Genomic DNA, 1,843 nt, shown 5'->3' on the forward strand with positions numbered 1-1,843 from the left:
ATATATATATGTTGCTCCCAAGAAGCATGTCTTTTCTGGGGGAATTTTTTTCTCTTATTTTTATTCTCTGTACCAGACAGTGGCATTATTTCAGCACTGTGTGCTTAACAAATCAAGAAAGTCAACAAGCAAAGGATGAGAAAAGTGTCTAGTCTAAAAAACAATCTACAGCAGATGAATGGCAAAGTTTATGTAATAAACTATGTTTTCTTAGGCATTTTTTAGATTTATAAAAAGAAAGTATAACAAATTGTTTTTATGACTTATCTGTTTTGAACAAATTGCATGAAGTCCAGTTTAAAGTCTTTTTTTTCCCTTTTTTTTTGCTAACACAACACTGGCTTTATTTTTTAAGTTTAGACATTTTTATGCATGGATAATTCAATGGTCAGAGTTAAAACGGTCAGGTGCTGGACTGAAAAGATGGCAGTCAAAGTCCAAACAAAAACTGCTGATCAAGATCAATTCAAAAAGATTGCAACAAATCTGTCAGCTTATAGCAAAATTCAAAGCAGTGAGGGATGACTTGAGACTTTTGCACAGTGCTTTTCAAAACAAAACACCAAATCGTCATYTTAACATTTCAAACCTATGCTCTGCTTTGTTGCGTTTAATCATACACATTAAAATATAAAGTTGCGTATCGGTCTTGTTCCTGCAGGTGCAGGCTCTGATCCAACAGGAGGTTCACAAAGGCTTGGTGAAAAATGAAGCCAAGATGCGGAGTTTAATAGAAACATTGCAGAAGATGAGCAATGACTTCAACTTTGAAAAATCCATCCACAAACTAGAGGTGCACTGAGGGGGGCGGGGATATGTTTTTGTATTTCTCTCTTTTTTTTTAATTGTGATTGTCTACTCCTTATCTTTATGTCTTTTATATGGTGGTCTTTTTTGTCAGACTCAGCTCAACACTGTGTCCAGGAAAGCAGAGTCAGTGTTTGCTTACATAGCAAACCTCCAAAAAGAGGTATACAAACATATTTACTCATAATGAGGTGTCGATTTAAAGTAGAGCAGCACAGTTACAAAGATAAGAGGTCTATGTTTGTAGGTAGATCCCCAAAAAAGAAGAAAAGTCCACAGTCCACAAGCTTGCAGTATTTGTATACTAAAACAAAACACAGCATTCCTGCTCTAAGCAGAGTCTCTGTAAAACACTAACAACTTCTTTCTACTATAATAATGAATTGACTTTATAATGCATTTCTCTTCCTGGTTACACCCCTGAAGATGTTACTTTTTATGTCAGATGTAGAACATAACTAATTTTTCTTTAAGCTAAAAGAAAGAACACATAAGACACACACCAACTCTTTGTCTGCTTTAACCTTACTTGCAATGATCAGAAAGTATAAAATACAATACTGAATCTAACATTCAATTAATCAGTTACAAAATTTCCTTCATAACTGTGTATTCACTGACATTCAGCTCGTCTCGTTTGTATCTAAATTGAAAGTCAACATGTAGCTTGTTCTAATATTCTTTTAGAGTTTATCGTCTTCCCTTGCTTCTGARGATAGCAGCAGGTATGTGAACTTTTACAGAACTTATAATTTTTGGTAAATGTTACGAAGTCCCTGTGATTGTTTTGTCATTTATTTTTTAATTCCTATTAAAATAATTGCTGTTATTCAACTCTGTAGGGGAGCCTTCGGGGAGGCCTATATGGAAACTCTGCCACAGAGTAAGAGACCACCACATATGTTCGCATAGCTAAATAACATAACTTTATTGCAAATTTATTTAACCTTATGCACTTTTATATCTTAGGCAGTAAACAGGAGCTGGAAAGGAAGTGCGCCATCAAGAGTGACGAGCTTGTCAAAATGATTGTAAT

The 1,843-nt window shown here is 34.7% G+C and overlaps 1 protein-coding gene across 1 annotated transcript in view; it reads left to right on the forward strand.

Annotated features, from left to right (window-relative positions):
- Positions 1 to 1,843, forward strand: part of atf7ip2 (activating transcription factor 7 interacting protein 2) — a gene marked incomplete in the record, with an annotated part of 16,993 nt that overhangs the window by 10,321 nt on the left and 4,829 nt on the right. Inside the window, 5 exon segments of the mRNA XM_014006931.1 lie at positions 662 to 793; positions 902 to 970; positions 1,495 to 1,532; positions 1,650 to 1,690; positions 1,777 to 1,838. Coding sequence (XP_013862385.1) covers positions 662 to 793; positions 902 to 970; positions 1,495 to 1,532; positions 1,650 to 1,690; positions 1,777 to 1,838 — 342 coding nt within the window.

Source organism: Austrofundulus limnaeus, unplaced genomic scaffold (assembly GCF_001266775.1).
Source record: "Austrofundulus limnaeus strain Quisiro unplaced genomic scaffold, Austrofundulus_limnaeus-1.0 Scaffold38, whole genome shotgun sequence".
Lineage (NCBI taxonomy): Eukaryota > Metazoa > Chordata > Actinopteri > Cyprinodontiformes > Rivulidae > Austrofundulus > Austrofundulus limnaeus.